At 41.6% G+C, this 18870-nt stretch overlaps 1 protein-coding gene across 7 annotated transcripts in view; it reads right to left on the reverse strand.

Moving 5' to 3' along the window:
- The window catches only part of TSPAN5 (tetraspanin 5), a 169932-nt gene that overhangs the window by 94257 nt on the left and 56805 nt on the right, over window positions 1–18870 (reverse strand). Inside the window, exon 1 of one of the 7 annotated variants that reach the window (XM_082391769.1) lies at window positions 11916–11987. The exons of 4 other annotated variants lie outside the window; for them this stretch is intronic. In XM_082391769.1, coding sequence (XP_082247895.1) covers window positions 11916–11972 — 57 coding nt within the window. In that variant the 5' untranslated portion in view covers window positions 11973–11987. Of the gene's footprint in view, window positions 1–7489; window positions 7903–11915; window positions 11988–18870 lie in introns of those variants that run through there. 2 more of the 7 variants (XM_082391774.1, XM_082391772.1) reach the window with 2 other exon arrangements.

Consider the following 18870-nt stretch of genomic DNA (forward strand, 5'->3'; position numbering starts at 1 on the left):
GGATGTAAATTGATACAGCTACTTTGGAGAACTGTATGGAGGTTCCTTAAGAAACTAAAAATAGAATTACCATATGATCCAGCAATCCCACTACTGGGCATATACCCAGAGAAAACCATAATTCAAAAAGACACATGCACCCCAATGTTGACTGCAACACTATTTTACAATAGCCAGTTCATGGAAGCAACCTAAATGCCCATTGACAGACGAATGGATAAAGAAATTGTGGTACATATATACAATGGAATATTACTCAGCCATAAAAAGGAACGAAATTGAGTCATTTGTTGAGACATGGATGGATCTAGAGACTGTCATACATAGTGAAGTAAGTCAGAAAGAGAAGAACAAATATCATATATTAACGCATGTATGTGGAACCTAGAAAATGGTACAGATGAACCGGTTTGCAGGGCAGAAGTTGAGACACAGATGTAGAGAAGAAACGTATGGACACCAAGGGGGAAAACCGTGGTGGGGTGGGGATGGTGGTGCGATGAATTGGATGATTGGTATTGACATGTATACACTGATGTGTATAAAATTGATGACTAATAAGAACCTGCAGTATAAAAAAACAAACAAACAAAAAAAGCAACTAATACTAAACTTTCTTTGGGTTATTTGTATGGAAATATGTTAATATAAATGTTTCAGACATTAAAAAAAAAAAAGCAGAGAATGCAGGAGCTGAGAGCAGAGGAGACGCTGGAACACTGAGTACCGAGTGGAGATGGACAAATCAGGGCTCACCAAACTCACACAACTGCAAAGCTTACAAATCGCTTCTTCAAAGAATATCTAGTGACACAGGGGAAAAGCTCACTTCATCCTGGTACAGTGAAAAAAATAAAGCACAAACTAAATATAAAAAGGTGTGGATGGATACATGTATACAAATATTTGAAAAACAAACAATATGGAAAAGTGTTTAAAAATATAGATCAGCAGGGACAACCACTACACACACACACACACACACACACACACACACACACACACTCTCTCTCTCTCTCTCTCTCTCTCTCTCTCTGTCATATTTATATACAAGTTTGAAGTTTTCCGGAATGATTTGAACACAGAGTATTATCTATAATGGCGGTGGGGGGTGAGTTTGTTTTGAAAGAAGAAAGAGCCCACGCTGTCATTCCCCTTCCCAATGAGACAAGAGAAATGCTAATCTTTGAGATCTAAACTCTTCAATACACGTATGACCTGAGTCTGCGAGCCCTCAGGGCATGCTGTTCCCTTGCTCCTTCTACTTATTTCTTCTCTTCCTACTTACAAAGGTGTCTGTCATTACTTACTGAGTGATTTGGCCAGTCAGAGCCATCGGGGTTTATCCCTGGGTTTCTTCAGATTGCAAAGGAGGGTCAGGAATAATACCTAAACTCTTTTACATACCCTAACTAATGAAAAAAAAATCTCCTTAGCATTTAAATTTTTTTCTAAATAATCAGCACTTAAAACAATATTTACACAATATTCTGGGAACTTCTTCTCTTTCATCCAAAACTACAATACCCTGAATATTGTATCCAATGCCATCCCCTTGAAAGAAAAAAAAATGTCATTTTGTTTCTGAAGGTGATCAGGTGATCTTCTCACCTTCTGGATATTCACATTATTTACAAGAGGATTGTTTTAAAAACCAAACAGTATTATTTTTTTCTTTTCCCCTGAATTTAAGTGCACATATCCACTTTCCCAATGTTATTAAAACTTCAAACTGTTCAATTAACTCAAAATCAACCTGTAATGCTAGAAAAGTTATCTAAAGTTGTACTGCCAGGACTTCCCTGATAGCGCAGTGGTTAAGAATCCACCTGCCAATGTAGGGGAGACGGGTTCGAGCCCTGGTCCAGGAAGATCCCACATGCTCCGGAGCAACTAAGCCTGTGCACCACAACTACTGAGCCTGAGCTCTAGAGGCCCCGAGCCACAACTACTGAAGCCAGCGTGCCTAGAGCCCGTGCTCCGCAACAAGAGAAGCCACCGCAATGAGAAGCCTGCGCACCACAACGAAGAGTAGCCCCCGCTCGCCGCAACTAGAGAAAGCCCGCACGCAGCAACGAAGACCCAACGCAGACAAAAATAAAAAATAAATAAATAAAATAAAAAAATAAAGTACTGCCAAGTCCAAAACATGCACAAAATTTGCCTTTTATAAAAAAAGGAAAATAGGTCGTACATCAAATTAGATTATCTGAATACACTGATTATCTTTGATTATCTAGACACTTTGATCCAAAAAATGTCATGACTAATGATTTTTTGTTCTAGCATAAACTTAGTTACTGCTTTTTATTAAGTCTTTTATCCTGGTATTCAACTGTTTTATATTCTGCTTTACCAAAATCTAAAACTCAATTTTAAAAAAATTCAACTTCTGTCATTTTCATATTTCTGTTAACACAGAAGAGAGAATTGGTGTCATCCCCCCTTACCAACCACAATGCTCACACATTAAACTTAAGTGTTGTGAAGTACCTGGAACACCTCATTCAAAAGTTACTGATGTACTGAATGTAAAATGTTTACTACTCTTAAATTTTCCAAGAGACTTGCCAACCAGAATCCTTAATCTTTTCCCCCTTGAAACCCCAAGTCCCCTCATCATGTGGCTTCTCCCAGCCGAAATGTCTCTGCAGGTGTAAATCACACACCTTTTCCTCACAGTATTGCCCCAAAACTGGCCTCCAGCGCACTACGTGCTCATGACCTACCTTTATACAATTGATGTGATTTGCCAAAATCTTTCTTAAACTGTGTTATGGCCTCGGGGGTCTGTTAATGTAGGACCTGTGCCATACCCACTTAAATGCTATTTATCACATCTGACAGGAGTATCAGAATGACAGAAGCTATGAGGAAGCTCTAAGCAAAACAGAAATGCCCAGGAGAAAGAAGCTATGTCGCCTGGCCTTTAGGAGCCCGACGGTTTCAACTCAAATCCAGTTCTACTATTTACTGGCCGTGTCAACTTGGAGTGACTTCGTCACTTTGAGAGTCTGTTCTCACAGCTAGAAATGGAGATACTCATGGTGCTAATTCTTAGAGTGTCTGAGATGATTTTAAAAAAGATAATCAAAGGAGGTAATTAGGTGAAGCCCTCAGGACAATGCCTGGCCCATGGTAAACAATAAATACTAGCTTTTTCAGAGACCTGTTTACCAACTCAGGAACTAAGAATGCCCCGAGATTCAAGATCATTAATTACACCTTTTCGAGGAGCTGGGGTGTATCACATCAGATCACAAGATTCAACACACATCCTGGTTTTTGGCACTTATTAATTCCAGATAGTCCATTAGAAAATGAAATTTATTTTAGGAAAGAAACGCAAACAGCTCTGCAGTGTTAATCAATTATGCAAAGCTGTGTGGTCAGAGGAGGAAGCCCTCAGTCTCACTGAACCTCTCCCTGAGACATGAACTTGGAACATGAACTGAAAACCCCACCCCCTTTATCCCTGCGGAGCCAACCCACCTGCAAAGGAAGTTCATCCCAGTCCCCCAAACGCTTAAAGAGAAAATAACCCTGAAATTATATTCAGTTTATCTACTCAAAACTGAATTCCTCTCTTAGCTCTTTCCCAAATTATAACCCCTAGACTTTTTTCCTTCTTTCCACCAGTATTTATTAGCACTCATTATATGTCAAACCCTGTGCTGGGCTTTGGGGATAGGATGCAAACAAAACAGCCACAGTCCCTTCCCTTTTTTGAAAGCTGAGAAGAATTTTCCCCTTTAGAAAACCCATACCCACTAGATTTAAGTTTTTAAAAATTCACTTCAGAGTAATGTGAAGTTATGTGGAATAGATAGGACTGCTGGGCTATTGGGTGAAACAAGCATTGACAAAAGGGTCCTCATGGCATACAAAACTATACATCCCAAACTATACGTCCACACATACCTGAACATTCGTCCCCAATCTTCCCTTTGAGGAAGGGAATGTTCCCTTTGTTAGGGACCCACCCGACCATGGAAGATATCTGTTTCTGCTACCATTTTCTCAGGTGGACAGTGCCACCTCTTTCCTTCCAGATCTGTTGCAAGCTCTCACCTCCTCCCCCAGTCCTCCTCAGGAATCCTTTCCTCTCATCCAAATATAGCACTTCCTTAAGGCACACCTCCCCCGACACACACCAGCTGAAAGCTTCGAAGGGGTAAGGATGTCTATTTTTTCACCTTTGTATGCCGCATAACACGGACCCCACTGTCCTGTATTCTTTCATACATAAATATATATCCCCGATATGGTATGAATGTCAAGACAATGAGGGGATGTGCTGAGGTGGGGGGCAGCTCTCCTTCTCATAAAGTGGCTGAAGCAGAACAGCTGCCTCCCCAGGTCCCCAGAAAGGGCACCATCAACTGCCACAGGACATCTACAATGGTACTGCTTTCCCAGGGAGCCGAAGCTGGCTCTGGTCCCTCCATGCTCCTGGCTTCATCTTGACATTCTCCAGCATCCTCTTCCCATGTCAGAACCTCCATAAACCCAACTGGAAGGTGGGTAGGGGGAGTGATAAATTGGGAGATTGGGATTGACATATACACACTACTATATACAAACTAGATAACTAATAAGAACCTACTGTATAGCCCAGGGGACTCTTCTCAATACTCTGTAATGACCTATATGGGAAAAGAATCTAAAAAAGAGTGGATATATGTATATGTATAACTGATTCACTTTGCTGTACAGCAGAAACTAACTCAACATTTTAAATCAACTATACTCCAATAAAAATTTTTAAAAAAACAAAAAACAATTGGAGGAAGAAAATAAATTCTCAACCCGACAAACCTATACCAAGTGCAGCATTTCACACATGAACCAGGAGCAAGTTAAATCTCTGGAGTCCCAAACCAAAGCGCAACCTGAGAAAGAGTTAACACCAATCTATGCAACTGTGCACAAAAACGATCCATGGTTCCGTCTTTTAAAGAGAGGGAGAGAGAGAGAGAGAGAAGTAAATGAATGTTTAACCAAAGGCTAGAGCTCCATTTTCTGTTAAATTTGATTATTTTTTAACCACATCTTTGAAATAACATTGTTGGTAGTTTTCCCACTAAAATTGTAGGATAACAAGGAGGACAAGAAAAATGCATTACAAGAACATACTTCAACATTAAGGCTTTCACACACAGCTATCGCTCCCCATTACCAATCTTGCTTTTCAAGAGTTCTTCTAATCCTAGCTATTTCATGCAGCAGCAAAAGCTCCCAAGATTGTGTTTGTTCAAGTCAGATCTTCATAAACAATGTGAAAGGCAAGACGTTTAAAAAAAAAAAAAAAAAAGCAAATAATTTAGTTGCAATTATTATGTGAAATTTTATGTGAGAATGTATGTAAAATTGTTCATACGTTTGTATTTAGGTGCCAGGTTAAGATATTTTTTAAAACACTATAAATCCAAAGGGATGATTAAATCATCCTTTAAAAGAATTTATATGTATATATGATAACTGGCTAGGATATCTGCTTTGTGACATTTTAACAGTACACAACAGCATTTTTTTCCATTAGTGATTCCCTCCAGGTTTTTGTCTAGGAAAAAAAAAATTCATACCTATTTTCCCAGAGGAAAATAGGAAACAATTGGAAAAAAAAATTGGAAACAAATTTTCATTTTCCTTTTTAAGAAAAATAAGCTCTTGTCCATCACAATTGTAAACATACATGTCTAGATGTAGGTTTTACATGCAGAAGTCTCTGAAAAATATTATAGGTAGTGACCACCCACTATGACCAGGCTAGTGCAGATGGGGGCTGAGGAGGCTGGCTAGACAGACAAGCCCATCTGACCCAACAAAACAGTCCACGGAAGTATCACCTGGCTGAACTGCTTGGGTCCAGTGAGGGTGAGCTGTCCAGCGGACCTCCTTGACTCTGATGCCAACTGTGGAAAGATTTTTGAGGGTAAAATTACTCTGGGCTCAGACTTCCAGGGTAGGCGGGAAGGCCCTGAACCTGTACCTGCTCCAACCTTCCTGCACGGAGCAGTGGGGGACAGCAAAACAACAACCAACGTGGAGAAGGCTGCTTGCAGCAGTGCCAAGGAGAGGAGGAGTGCAGACACCTGAACATCAAGACGATCGCCAAAAAGGCCGAGATGAACAACACGGCGGGGAGGAAGGGTAAAAAATTAACAGAAAGCTAAAACTAATGTCTAATTCATCTGCGAACAAGTTATTTGATTTTAAAGCCAAACCACAGAATTTTTAATAATTTAATACGAAAGCCTATTTTTCAATTCAAAAATGAGAATCCTGCCACTAAAGAATATTTACCATGCTTTGCTGTATACCTGAAACTAACACAACATGGTAAACCAATTATACTTCAATTAAAAAAATAATAATCTATTTAAAAAACCCACTCTTTTACTCAACATTGCTAATTATTAGAGAAATGCAAATCAAAACTACAATGCAGTATCACCTCACATTAATCAGAACAGCCATCTTCAAAAAGTCTACAAATAATATGGGACGTCCCTGGCGGTCCAGTGGTTAAGACTCCAAGCTTCCACTGTAGGGGGCATGGGTTCGATCCCTGGTTGGGGAACTAAGATCCCTCATGCCGTGCAGCGTGGCCAAAAAAAAAAAAAGTCCACAAATAATAAATTCTGGAGAGGGTGTGGAGAAAAAGAAACTCTCCTACACTGTTGGTGAGAATGCAAACTGGTACAGCCATCACAGAGAACAGTATGAAGGTTCCTTAGAAAACTAAAAACAGAGTTACCACATGATCCTGCAATCCCACTCCTGGGCATAGATCTGGAGAAAACTATAATTTGAAAAAATACATACACTTCAATGTTCATTGCAGCACTATTTACAATAGCCAAGACATGGAAGCAACCCAAGTGTCCACGGACAGATGAATGGATAAAGAAGACATGAGATATATAAAGAGATAGATAGATAGATACACACATACATATATACATACAGATACAATGGAATATTACTCAGCCATAAAAAAATGAAATAATGCCATTTTCAGCAACATGGATGGACCTAGAGATTATCATACTAAGTGAAGTAAGTCAGACAAAGACAGATACATGATATCGCTTATCTGCGGAATCTAAAAAAAAAAATGATACAAACGAACTTATGTACAAAACGGAAATAGACCCACAGACATAGAAAACAAACTTACGGTTACCAAAGGGGAAAGGAGGGGGCAGGGAGGGATAAATTAGGAGTTTGGGATTAACATATACACACTACTATATAAAACAGATAACCAACAAGGACCTACTGTATAACACAGGGAACTATACTCAATATTTTGTAATAACCTATAAGGAAAAAGAATCTGAAAAAGAATATACACTCATTTTTTATACACACACATACATCTATGTGTGTATAACTGAATAACTTTGCTGTATACCTGAAACTAACACAACATTGTAAATCAACTATACTTCAATTTCTAAAAATATTTTAAAAAGATATTTACCATGTCAGCCAGGTGGAGACAGGTATAGAAAGAACTTTCCCTCTGCTGCCTGCACAGGGGCTGGGAGGGAAGGGCAAGGCTCACCTAAACTGGTTCCTAGAGTTTTTTCCAACTGCACTTATTTCTGTGGAAAACAAGAAATTCCAGCTAGATCTCCACCTTCTCCTCTCTACTGCTGCTGCTTCTTCTCAAATACCTTTCGTTTGGGTCCAAGTTAATGATTTCAGTGTGACGCACAGGCTGACCACGAGAAACTCCAGAGCCAATAAAAGGGGCAAGAAAAATTAACTGGAACAATTTGTTGGCCCTGAGAGGCCCACCACGCCCTGATAGAAAACCGAGGGACCGAGTACTCGTTTAGGGGAACTCCTCCTGATTTTCTAAGATTTGTGTAGAGGAGATAATGACCCCAAAGATATTTTAATAATAAAATAACAAAAACATGTAATGAGAAAACCTTTGAGACAATAGCAGAGGCCCAGCTGAGGGCCGGTGGCCTGGCTGGAACATCATTCTTGCTGATGCATCCCAGGACGCCATCATTTCTAATACGTTTTACCTGTCTAGCCCAGCTGATTATCACTAGCAGACAGGAAAATGTATACGGTAATTAGAGTCAGGAAAGCCTAAAATCACCCTCAGGAAATTCCATGTCTCAGCACTTTCTAAACTCCCCCGTCTTCTAGACAGCTCAGTCCTTCTTGTCTCCTTGTTCTTTTATCTCAATCTTTACCGCTAATCCCTCTGTAGGGTATTAATTACTCTGTCACAATTACATTACTCCACAAACAAGGACAACACAAGAAAGTCCAAAATGGATTAACACTGTATTTATTGTATTAACTTAATATACTGTAATTGTATCATTAGTGCATATTTTGTTGGACATTGAAAAGAAAAATATAATTCTTTCCCTTTGCCTTCAGCTCCACTGGCTTTCTGATTTTTTTAAAGCACTAAAAATGTTTCAAAGTAACCTGCACAGCCAGTAAATTTGCCTATACATGTGATTTTTGCCTAAGAGACCTGCTGTGTGAAACCAAATTATACTATTTTTCACAAGACTGGTTAGCAGTTGAGGTCACTTAGGGGCCCAGTAGGGAAAAACTCAAATGCTGATCAGGATGACTCAGATGCCTTGAATGATTACCACTAAAATCTGGTTCAAATTGTGGCGCCATCTAGGACCAAGTTCGTGCAAACCAGCAAGGAGAATAAATGCACACTACATATGCACTAACACAGGAAATGAGATGGAAAAGGGTGCAGAAGAGACGGGTTTGCAGTTCTGATAGTAAGTGTAGGAAGGCATCCACCACACAGACCTGAAGAGAAGCCTCACTGACAAAGAAATCTCACCATGATCAACCCTAAATCACAACTGAAAATCACAAGGCTTAGGGCAAACGAGTCTGCAGAACAATTTTTTTTTTAGGAGTTCCTCAAGCTCCTTGTAAAATGAAGTCCAAAATACCTTTCCACTAGCTTGTTTTCCACATCACTAAAGTTTAAATATGAATTCACACTATGTTTATCGGTGCCTCAACACTAATCCCACTACATTGTAATCACACATCCCCTACAAACTCTCTAAAGACAGGGATTATGTTGGCTTTACTGTATCAAAGCATGAGTCCCTAGAATGAAGAAAAGTGTGCATGGTAGCAGGGTACCCACTGAAGAGGTAAAAATAACTACCGTTAATTATGAACTCCCTACGTGAGAAGAAAGCAAAACACAGTCCTTGGGACCATACAAAAAGAGGGGGCGGACCTACTTCCATCTAGAACACAGAAAGTTGTATTTATCCAGAACTCACCAGCTCCCTGTTGACTGAAATAACTTCAGGCAAAGTGGGTTGGAAGTCAAAGCTATGGATGTGATTCCTTTCACGTCTACTTCATTTTACCAGTTTGGTCTTAGATTTTCACTTCTATTCTTGACACTGCAGTGTCATTTTCCTTCAGTCTGTTTCCCCTTGAGGGTCCACAGAGATCCCATTTCAATGATTAAAAGGAGGGAAAAAATTAGCCCCACCCATGGTCCTGACCAACTTCCAACTTATTAAGAGAGTTGGGAGTGTTGTATGAAGGCAAGAGCTAGTGGGCTCGGACAGCAGAGAGCCCCGGGTTAAACACCTGCTCCGCCACGTAGCCACAGGACCCCGTCCATGTTGTTGGTCCTCACAGCACCGGCGTCCTCACCAGCAATACAGGAATGCGCAACCAGCTCACCCGCACAGGGTTGTTAAGAGAAAGAAGTGGGAGAATATATATATAAAGCGCCTAAGCATGGAGCCTGGATCATGGCAGGTGTCACAGTAAATGGCACTGGACGTTGCCTCTATGCATTGCTTCCCCGCCCCTGTTCCCACCTCTGTGGCATTTACACTCGTACATCCTCGGGAACTCTGCCATACTTGGCCCTTGCTCCTCATACCCCTACCTTCCAACCTCAAATAACCTCCTCAGCCAAAGGCCATGGGACCCCGTATACCCTGTGGCACCAGATCTTGTTTTGAGGAAAATGAGCGGTGAGACCTTACAAAGAAAGACCTTCTGAATAATTCTCGGTATCATAAAGATGCGTGAACCACTCCCATCTTTTAAAAAGTTACTCAGTCCCTCCCATTAAATGTGAGCAGTCAAAACGCTCATCTCTTTTTAAACTTGTCCAGTTACTGAACAAGCATATGCCTCCGTATTATTGAAGCCAGAGACTGTGTATAATACTCAACTCTGCTTCCCAAGCACCTTCATGGTATGTAGCACTTCACATCAATACAAACTGAATACCTGTTGAATGAATAAATAACCAGCAGGTAAGAAAACATTTACAAATGAGGAACGAATATACGAAAGGTATTATACACGGTTCCTACTCTTACCTGCAGACTTCCCGGTTCACAGTCAAAGACCAGAATCCTGTGTCCTACTGAAAAAAACCATTTCCTAGCTAAAAGTCTCTTTTTAAAGATTCTGTGATTGCCTCGGGCTAACTTGTCCATATTCAACTTTTCAAGAGAAAAAGCCTAAGGGACATCTTGTCTCCTCAAACTACGGCCATGGCAAAGCGTGGTCAACGGGACTTCAGGGAAGGCAGAGTTACCAAGAGAACCAAATGTGCCTTGAATGGCAAGGCACACTTTTGACAATTCATCCTCACAGCACCCATGGTTCCAGACTCAATCTAATTCTGTCTATTAACAACAAATACCAACAGGAAGAGATTTAAAATTTGAGGACACAGTGCCTCCTCCTTCCCAAGTTTCCCAAGTTGACTGGTGGCCGGCTTCCTTCTCACACTTCCTTCACACAACTTTACCTCGGACAGAACTCAGAGCAAGTGATTTAATAGGTCAGGACTGACGCTGAAAGAGCCCTACACGTGGAGTCAAGAAGTCTGATGTATAATCCAGACTCTGCCCAGAGGTGTGCCATAGGTGATCTCCTCACCTGGGTGCTGAGACCGCAGAAGATTGTGAAGCCTCCCTGCTGCACCGTGACATGCGGCCTACATATTCAGCTGGGAAAATGGGCCAGTTTTGCTCTCTGGCGCTGACTGAATCCTATTTTTAAATCTTGCTTCTCAGTCTCCTGAAAAAGTTGGCCCGAGAAAATAAGACGCCATGAAACAATATGGAAGAACAGCGCTATTAAACAAAGCAGTGAGAGGCGAGACTCCCTCATGGTAGGTTTGGAATCCAGTGTCAACTGGTAGCTGATCTTCCTATGCCAGTGCTGCCAAAGGCACTGGAAGGTTCTTCTTTAAAAGCAGTCTCTCGTGATCAGAGGCCATAATCTGACTTTCTTTTGAAATCTAGGTAAACTGCCTACAATTAATTTAAAAGTAGTATTCTGGAAATATTACCAGAAGAATAAACCTCTCTCACTTCTTCTCCTTCCTCTCTCTTCTCTATTAACCACTGAAGACACTCTGGAAAAATCCAACCTTTCCCCATTAACTGCCTTCTCAGCACGCAGAAGCCATACGGAAGGTCTGCAGCATGCCTCACACAATTCCTGAGCCAGGGCACTGTCTCCAAGGTAACAAGTAAGGGAAAAAAAAAACAGAGATAGGTCTAGCACATTTAATATGCAGATGAACTAGGTCCCTCAGTAGTATTTCACTAACAGGCAAGACGATAGATTAAAGCCTTCTATTCTGTCTTCTCCATTTATAGGAGGAAGAATTTATTTGAGGCATTTACCACAGACACAGTGATTCTTCTCTGGCAACGTTGTTTCCAAAACACAAAACTCCAAAGAGAGTTTGTTACAGTTAATCAAGTGAAAAGGAGCTTCTGTTGAGAAAGTCTAAATGGTAAAAGGAACGGGGGTCCCGGAGCAATGGATCTAATCCCAGACACTTGTTTCTGCAGTTTGTTTACAGATAACAAACAACGGCACAGCACATGCATCCTCACCGACTCTCCACACAGCAGGCGGCCAGAATCCTGTTCTTCCCACCAAGCCAGCGGCATTCACAAGAGACTCACAGTTCCCGAGCCGGAGGAGTGACTCTGGCTTCCACATGGGAAAGGGGAGCCAAGGAGGTGGCGCTGTGTCCTGCGCCTGCACAAAGGCAGGGAGCTGAATGCGCTGGCAGTTGGGAGGCAGAGGGGGGCCCCCAAAGCCAAGGGTGAGGGGCCGAGGGGGCGCAGCTTTTCCTCTGATGGATATCCTCCGATGGCCAGCCTGCAGCGCTGCCGTCACACACACCAACGGCTGCTTCCCAGCCCTCCTTCCAGAAGAATGAAAGGAGCCACAGAAAGTAAGGGGGGCGTTGGGCGCGATGGGTCAATTCGCAATACTGCAGCAACAAAAACAAATAGCTGCTCTGGAGAGACGCGGGCAGAGATGATGAAGAATCGTGTGTGTGTACCAATTAGAGGGCCCTGCTTCGCACAGGCAGGGCCGGGCCCCCCCGCCGCGACAGGACCCCCGAAGCACTGGGACACCATGATTTCTCGTGTTCTCAGTTGAAAACAAAGACCCGTTGTGTTTTCCCGGGCAACCATGATGCCAATTTGTCTCACACCTTCCAAAGAGGCCTAATTATTAGTCTCTTCCTCCGCTGTCTGCCTTTTTTCTCAGCTTCGTGAAGAGTAAGCATATTTCACTACTCTAAAGGCGGCGGGCAGGGGTCGGGGAGACACGGTCAAGTCCGGAAGAGGAACGCCTTCCGTCCAGACCTCAGGGAAGCAAGGCGCTCACGCCATCTCCACAGAGACCAGGGCGCTTGGACCCTGGTCCCCGCGGCCCAGCCATTTCCAACTTTTCTAACAATAATCAGCCCCGTTGGCATTTCCCTGAAGGCATTCCCTACACTTTCCGCCCTGTCCTTTTACTTGGAGTTCTTAAGTGAAACCCATGGCCGGCCGGCCGTCCTCTGGCCGAGCGCAGGCCTGTACTGTCTATTCTGCAAACTGGATATTCTGTGTCTCACTTTTGAAAGTCCTTTCAATTTCCTGTTTTGTAAAAAAGTGGTCGAACGTTGGAAAGGAATTAGCTTCACCATATCCTGCAGGACGAAAAAATAAAATAGAGAGTCATTAGGCTTCCAAGACATCACTGAGTCTTTTAAATGAGCCAACTGTGCCAGTAGTCACATGAATGCGGTGACCGGTAACGGAGCCCGCAGAGGATCACAAAATTTGTTTCTACCATATGTCTCACTAAGTAAAGAAAGGGCAGTGCTGGGTGTTGACTTAAAAAAAAAATTTTTTTTTTTAATCAACTCTGTTCCTGAGTCTGTCACTTCTGAAAAAATAAATTTTTTAATTACCATTGCCCATTTTAAAAAAATCTCTTTTCTCTTCCCAGAGGTCTTTCAACTTATTCTTCACTATTTGTAAAAATCTTCCAGTTTTCCCATTATTCCCAATGCTTGGAAATAAAGGACACAGATAATAGGATTAAACAACAGAAAAAGAAAGCCAAAGAAAATTCAGTTATGATATTCACAGAGATGAGTTTGCCCTACAGCATATCGATCTGTCCTAAAAGAGCCTCACCAAAGGGAAATTTAAACTTCACAATTATTTGTGTGCTCTCAGAAGTCTTCAAATATTGTTTCTCCAATGTGAGCATTGAAATAAGGTCATTGAATTTACATTTAATAACATCTTACATTTGTAGAGTGCTTTGATTTTTAAGGTGTCTTCATTTATAATGTATCATTATAAATGTCACATTTATTTTTTGATAAAAAGCCTAGAAGGTTGGCAGGAAAGTAAGCTACTACTATCACCTTCTACAGATGAGAAAAGTGAGGCCCAGAACAGGTAAGAGGCCTGGAAAATGATACACAGCTAGAAGGTGACTCAACTTCACACCCTTGACCCCTAATCCAGAGCTCGTTCTGCAACAACTCCTCCACCACCACCAGCAATGCTCTCTAGGTGGGGAGAAATCACCCTGGACTGGTCCATGCTGGAAACAAGACGCACCTCACTTTTAACACCGGCCAATTGTAGGCCACCACACTGTGAATTCCTGCACACTGATCGGAAAATTAGGGTGGGCATATATTTGCATTATAATATTTCTTAAGGGTCAACTAATCCCCTAGAACTAAAACCAATCCTGGCCTGGAAGCACCACTGAAGCCCCCGGCCCCATCCCCATCCAAGTGTGTGTTTCACAGCCTGATCGCTGGCCTGACTTAGAGAAGAGACCGGAAATACTCCCAGGGCTTTCGCTTGAGGCCTCTGATGATGGCGCTAACAGACAAAGGAAGAGAGCAGGCGATTATCAAAGAATTTAATTCTCTAGAAACACGAATTACGAGTAATTGATGAGAGGGTGAGGGGCGCCTTTCTTTCCTCCGTAGCAGGATTTCTTTATGGATAATCTGGATAATTGCTTCCGTTCTCCAATTGCCTAGACCCACAACTAGGGACTGGCACGCCATCCACATGCGGACTACCAGAATTAGAATGGAAACACCCATGATGGATTTAATAATTAACTTTTTTACAAATACTTTGCCCTGGCACAAAAATATTCATTACCTTGTGTTAAGTGTGTTTTCTCTGACCAAATTGTAAAATGTTGGAGCAAAATACACTGAATCTCTATCTGGTGTTGCAGTGTCAGTAGAAGCACATCAAGAAAATGTTGCCATGGAAGGTGAGGTTCTCCTCCCTCTTTTTCTTTTAAGAATCTGAGTTATTTCATTAGCACATCAAGCTCCATTTACACAGTCGCACCTCCTCTCTCCCGCACTGCAGTCACAAGTAACGAGCCTCCAATGATCGGATTTATTCTCCGCATCCCAGCCTGCTGTCCGCAATTCCAGTCACATCGCTGCATATCGTGAGGGTGAAGTACACAACACAGGCCAGGAAATGAAGGTGCACCACCTCCATTTCCAAAGGTACTACGTATTAACAAACATTTAGCACGTGGTCTAAAACTCTTCTCACTTCATTCTTATCATTCAAGCATTTTATAAAATGAATATGGTGCTACTGGACATAGTTGTATAGTTGTACGTATGTTACAGGGACCAGAGTCAGAAAGAGCTACTCAACAAAGAAAGGAAACAGACTCAGGTTTACCAACTGCCTATTGTGTGCCAGGCACACCACCAAGCACTGTCTCTTCTTGCATCTCATTTTCCAGAAAACTCTGTGAAGTTGATATCCCCGTTTTACAGATGAGGAAACTGAGGCTCAAAAGATGAATTAATTTGTCCAAAGTTACAGTGCTGGCCAGTGTCATGATTTGAACATGGGTCAAACTCCAGGTCTAGTGCAATTTCTACTCATTTCCTAAACCAGGGTGAAGTGGTTTAACCTAGCGACCAGCATGAAGAAAGACTGGAGTTGATCTTGAAGAAGCTGAGAACTGCCTGTGATCTAATCTGCTTCTATGAGGGTAGGATAACTCTGGGCCATAAACAGTCTGGCAATACAGTTGGACTTGGTCTTGGACGCCAAATATTATCTAAATCAACAGACCTCATCCCCTTGAAAATTCAACAACCCGTCCCAATCCACCTCAACTCATGTTTTCCATGCCAAACATACAACATACTGATTTCTTCCGACATTTCCCTTTAATTTGGGGTTCATCAAATTTAGGTTTACCTTGACAAGATAACAGCTATGAAATTTTGAGGTCTTCAAATAACTGACTCTCCAAATAACCAGCCATCGATGCAGGAAACGGAGAAGGCAAGAAGGGACACACATTTTGGGAAATTCAGTAAACCTCAAATATCTGTGTGTGGATCAGGTAGGAAATCAACTTCCCTTGTTTTTTGCCGTCAGTGATAGCTCATTAGAAACCGGCATCTCTGCCCTGCCAAGCTTCTCCTGTATTTTGTGTTTTCTCTTAATTTCAGGGGTATGAGAGATGGCCTGTTTTTCTGAGTTCAAAGGCAGGAGCAACAGGAACTGAAGAGTTACTTAACAGAAAAGAATCAGGACAAGAGGAAGATGTGCCAGCAAATGATTCTGTCCTGTTGTTATTTATACTCCTTAAACAATAGAAGTGTAACATTTGCCAAAGACCTACAGGAAAATCCTGTTAAAACATACACTTTAAAAAGTCTCCAAAAGCTTTCTGAAAATAGCACATAATCCAGAAGGCTATTTAAAAAGAATCAAAATGGACCAATAATATAAAGTGCAGACAATCCCCAATTTCATACAGATTATAATCTAAAAAGTCATTTTTAAATTGACTTTTTGACTTGGAAAGTAATATGTCTATAGAGCAAGGTAATAAGGAGTAGTAATATTTACAAAAAAAAAAAAAAACCCATGAATGTCTTCACTTTTTAACAGAAACTTTTAAAAAAGCAACTCTGAGGTATATTTATTTAGAATACACTCATTCAGGATGCACAGTAAAGGGTGTTTTGACAATTATATACACCATGTAGTCATTCCACATCAAGATATAGAACATTTCCACCACCCAAAAAAATTCCTTTGTTAATTCTGCCATGCCAAGCCCCAGGCAACAATTGATGTGCTTTCTATAAATACAGGCTGCTTTTGCCTATTCCAGAACTTCATATAAATGGATTCATGTAGTATGTATTCATTTATGCCTCACCGCTTTGACTAGGCACACAACATTTCTGAGACTCAGGCATGTCACTGTCTATACCCATAGTTCAGTCCTTTTTTTTTTTTTTTTTTTGCTGAGCAGGATTCTGTTGTATGGATATATCACAATTAGTTTCACTGGGTGATGATACTTGGGTTGTTTCCAGTTTTGAGCCATTATGAATAATGCTGCTGTGAATATTCACACACAAGTCTTTTTGTGGACATATGTTTTAATTACTTTGGAAACTCTAAATGGTTTTCCAACATGACTGTACCATTTTACATTGCAATTAATGGTAAAGTTTAAAAGCTGACCCGCAAATGTCTTTTCAATCTGCTCTGTGCCTGATATTATCCTAGTTTAAAAAAAAAAAAAAAAGGTCTGCAGTATAAGAGAGTTGTTGAGAAGAAATTCCTCCCTATTTTTCTATTGGCAAAACTCTTTTGGCAAAACTAGAAGCACTTCGCCCATTTCAAAAAAAATTTTTTTTTGACAAAGCGCCATTTATGCACTTCTCCCTCACTCCTTCTCCATAGATGCCTTAGTGCTCACAGCCCTTATACTAACCTTACTCTAAATCCCTGATGAAGCTACAGAACTGGCCCAGCTCACTTCCAAAGTGTTCCATTTTCCAAAGCTACATTCTTCCCCTTGCCTTCCTCTCCCATTACAAATCAAAACTTCTGCTCCTCTGTTTAACTGCTCGCGTTTAGGAATTAGGAAGGCAATCTCATTCAACAGACCTTTGCATGAAGGACTGCTTAAATGAAGATGTTCAAAAAAAGATCAGAGGGCTTCCCTGGTGGCGCAGTGGTTGAGAATCTGCCTGCTAATGCAGGGGACACGGGTTCGAGCCCTGGTCTGGGAAGATCCCACATGCCGCGGAGCAACTGGGCCCGTGAGCCACAACTACTGAGCCTGCGCGTCTGGAGCCTGTGCTCCGCAACAAGAGAGGCCGCGATAGTGAGACGCCCGCGCACTGCGAAGAAGAGTGGCCCCCGCTTGCCACAACTAGAGAAAGCCCTTGCACAGAAACGAAGACCCAACACAGCCATAAAAATAAATAAATAGGCAAAAAAAAAAAAAAAAGATTAGAGATGGCTGTCTATAATTCTACAATATTGTTCTTATTCCAAATGAGTCCCTAACAGCAATAAAGTAGAGTAAAATAACAAAAGGTGGGTGTACAAGTTAAGGCAGGAGAAGATATTTTATCATTTTAGGATAGAAAGTTCACTGTGTTTATAAACTAGACCTGCCTAGTGATATTCTGTCCCCCAAAATTATTTCTGGTTTTCACCATTTCTTCCCTTCCTCTGTACCTCTGAACTCACAAATTCTCAAGAAGTCTCAGATTCTTTTTACGCTAAACCTGTAGTAACAGCAAGCATGATGGTGGCAAGGGGATGTCATTTGTAAGCTGGATGCTGCCATCTATACTAGAATAAGATCTTGAACAATCACTTTACCTACTAGTTCCTTTAGCCTTCATCCTACCAGGTACTTTGCTATATGGCATTCTTGCAACAAATACACACATACCTTGTTGAAGAATCCCCCAGCCACGTCATTAACATCACATGTTTTCATGATGTTCTGAAAGGACATTTGCCATGGGCCTATTGTAAAGGATCAGATTTCAGAAACTCAAGCCTGAAAGCAGTTTTACTATCAAAACAAGTCTGTTATCAATAGATGGCAAGCCTGAAACCATTCCTAGGTAGCCAGCTCGGCACTAGGGCACGGAAGAAAAACCCAATGCCTTTCATACACCCATGCCACTGTGGTTTTTGTCTTCTCCTACCTCAACTCTCATGAACAGAGTTACCCACAGAGCTTAGATGGACAGCCAGGAAATGGATAAACCACTTCTGGCTTACGCAACCGTCTTAGAGTTCTAGTGGAGCAAACACTTTCAAGTGGATGAGAACTCTTTCAATTAAATAGTGTGAAGTGAGCGTACCACACAAGAGTCCAGTTTAATGTGGCAGGCTGATTCTGTGGCAGGTTACTGACACAGCTCTCCTTCACGATGGCAAAGACAATCGGGGCCACACTGTCTCCTCAGCATTTCTTATCTCCCTCCCCTACTACTTACTCTGGAGTCTGAAGCCAGCTCCAGCCAGCAGAGAACAGAAAAGCCACAAAACCCCTCCAATCACTTCCAAGTTGTGCAGACTCTAAGGCAGCCCAATCCTTACAGGCACTTGAGAAACAATTACTTTCTTGAATTTGGGGAATTATTTTGGCCGTTCTGAACTACCACTCAGTTCGCCTACCATTTCCTTTTCCCTGTCTGACGCTTACTTAGCC

Source organism: Balaenoptera borealis, assembly GCF_965194805.1.
Source record: "Balaenoptera borealis genome assembly, chromosome: 4".
In the NCBI taxonomy this organism is placed as follows: Eukaryota; Metazoa; Chordata; class Mammalia; order Artiodactyla; family Balaenopteridae; genus Balaenoptera; species Balaenoptera borealis.